The sequence below is a fragment of the Propithecus coquereli genome, unplaced genomic scaffold, assembly GCF_000956105.1.
Source record: "Propithecus coquereli isolate 6110/MARCELLA unplaced genomic scaffold, Pcoq_1.0 Scaffold82, whole genome shotgun sequence".
Classification (NCBI taxonomy): domain Eukaryota; kingdom Metazoa; phylum Chordata; class Mammalia; order Primates; family Indriidae; genus Propithecus; species Propithecus coquereli.
The window spans coordinates 3,988,280-3,990,572 of record NW_012154396.1 but is presented as its reverse complement, the minus strand read 5'-3'; the positions used below and the strand labels follow the sequence as shown (position 1 = coordinate 3,990,572).

Here is a 2,293-nt window from a genome sequence, read left to right as displayed (position 1 = left end):
TTTTGATTTTATATTTAAAAATAATTTTAATAAACCCATATACCTTTTTCTTTTTTGAAGTTTTACTCTATGGTATATGAATATGTATTTTCTCTTGTTGTGGCATTTACTAATCCAAAGTTTCTAGTGAGTTGAAAATCATATAGAGTTCACCAAACACTAAAATTATATATTCTTTTTTGAGCTATTCTTTTTCTCCTCATTTTCAAAGGATTTGTTTTTATCCCTACTTACTGATATTCTCATGTTTGATCATTCATACTTCATACATTAAAAAAATAAAATCTCGTATGAATCATTCTGTGGTTCAAAAGTATACCTCCATTGGATCACTTTTTTTTCCTTCCCCTATTATGTGAGGGTAAGTATGATAATCATTTCATGGTCAATTACATGTAATTTTGTATGTAAATACTAAATGAAATAAGATCATTTGTGTTGGCTCCTTGGGAGGTTACTTTGTAGCCAAGAATTTTTTTAGAATCCACAAACGACTTACCTTAAATATTTTTCAAATTCCAAAATTTCAGATTACTAACCTCCTTTTCTTTTCTTCTTCTTTTTCTTCTGTTTTTAGAGGGATATGGTGAAGAAATAGCCTGCACTCAAAATGGCCAGATGTACTTAAACAGGGACATTTGGAAACCTGCCCCTTGCCAAATCTGTGTCTGTGACAATGGAGCTATTCTTTGTGACAAGATAGAGTGCCAGGAAGTGCTTGACTGTGCTGACCCTGTAACTCCTCCTGGTGAATGCTGTCCTGTCTGTTCACAAACACCTGGAGGTGGAAATACCAACTTTGGTAAGAATGTTTAGGGCCAACTCAGAATTGACTCAATGATTTACCTTTTTAGTTGCGGTGTTTTTCACTCTCAGGGGTCAGCAACCCAAGAAAATAATTAAGCAGATTTTTCAGTGGCTTTTGGGGTTAACACTTCTGCTCACTCCCTTTATCTAATGTTAGAAAGAAGCAAACAGTAATTTCCTGTTAAATGTCAGAGGAATTTGGGGCTGAATTTTGAGGGGTTATGTCTAATTTGAGAATTTCTTGTGCCACTTAAGATGGTTATTTGTTACCAGTTCCATGTTGGGTACTGCCAAGATAATATTTGGTTTTCTATGAAGTCCATTAACACCCACGAGAAGATCTAGAAAACACATTTATCTTCCTTGGTGCCAACTTTTCCTCAGGGAATGAGTAATTATTCTTAACTTAGTCCCATAGCACCCTCTATTAATCAGCTCATAAATGCGGAATGCTATTTCATGTTGGCTAGCTAAGGTAACAGAATAAAATGAATTTCCAGGAGAAAAGAATGATATAAATTACTGGTTTTTAAATTTTTTTGTAGAAAAAGTATCTGTGTTTAACAGAGAGTATGTATTTGGGTATGAGTACAAATGTTAAAGAGATTTACATACAAGGGAAACAAGTTTATAGTTACCTGTTTTAATGAACTAGGTAAGATTAATGTTAAACTTATAGATTAGCAATCATGAGACTTGCATGCATCATTGTCAAGATGTCAATACTTTATTTTTTTTGAAATTCCATTGCAAATAACAAATATAATGAAAAACTCAACAGTATATACACAAAAACATTAGACAGCAACTTACTTCTTCTCTTGGATGTCATTCAACAGTAGCAATGTGCTTTGAATAAATACCTAAACTCGATTTTCAGCAATGTGACAAGGAAGATATAATAGAAAGAGTTAAAAACAACACATGTAAGGCTACCGAAAGCAGATACAATCTTCAAAGAAGCCCTGGAATACAATAAAATTAAACCTGTGGGCATAAGTATGTAGTAAATGCAAACTATGGTGGGGTGGCAAATATCAGAAACCATAGCAAAATATACAACCCCCTTCCTGGTCTAGGAAAGTGAAAATCCCATTCTAAGATGAATAATGAAAAAGGAGCTGACAGCAGCATTATACAAAAATATTATAAGAAAAAAGGTAGGAGAATTCAGCTAAATTTATGAGATAAATAACACACCAGTAAATATGTTGCCATAAACCAGATGAAAATTCTGACCAATCATTTTACCATGAACTAAATCAAACTTAATAAAGTAATTGTCTCTAAGAATGAAGGTCATGAATCAGGGAAAAAAGTAATGACTAGGTAAAATATAGAAGAAAAACTAAAACCATCACAAAGTAATGAAGATGAAGTAGGGAGGAACACAAGGAGAATTGACATTACACAAAATAAAGCAAGGGATATAGATGATATAAATGAGAAGAGAAAAATAATAAATTAAAATTTAAAAAGAATTAGA

The 2,293-nt window shown here is 32.4% G+C and overlaps 1 protein-coding gene across 1 annotated transcript in view; it reads left to right on the top strand.

Moving 5' to 3' along the window:
* COL5A2 (collagen, type V, alpha 2) overlaps window positions 1–2,293 on the top strand; it is a 169,406-nt gene that overhangs the window by 77,430 nt on the left and 89,683 nt on the right. The window contains exon 2 of the mRNA XM_012663640.1: window positions 578–802. Coding sequence (XP_012519094.1) covers window positions 578–802 — 225 coding nt within the window. The remainder of the gene's footprint in view (window positions 1–577; window positions 803–2,293) is intronic.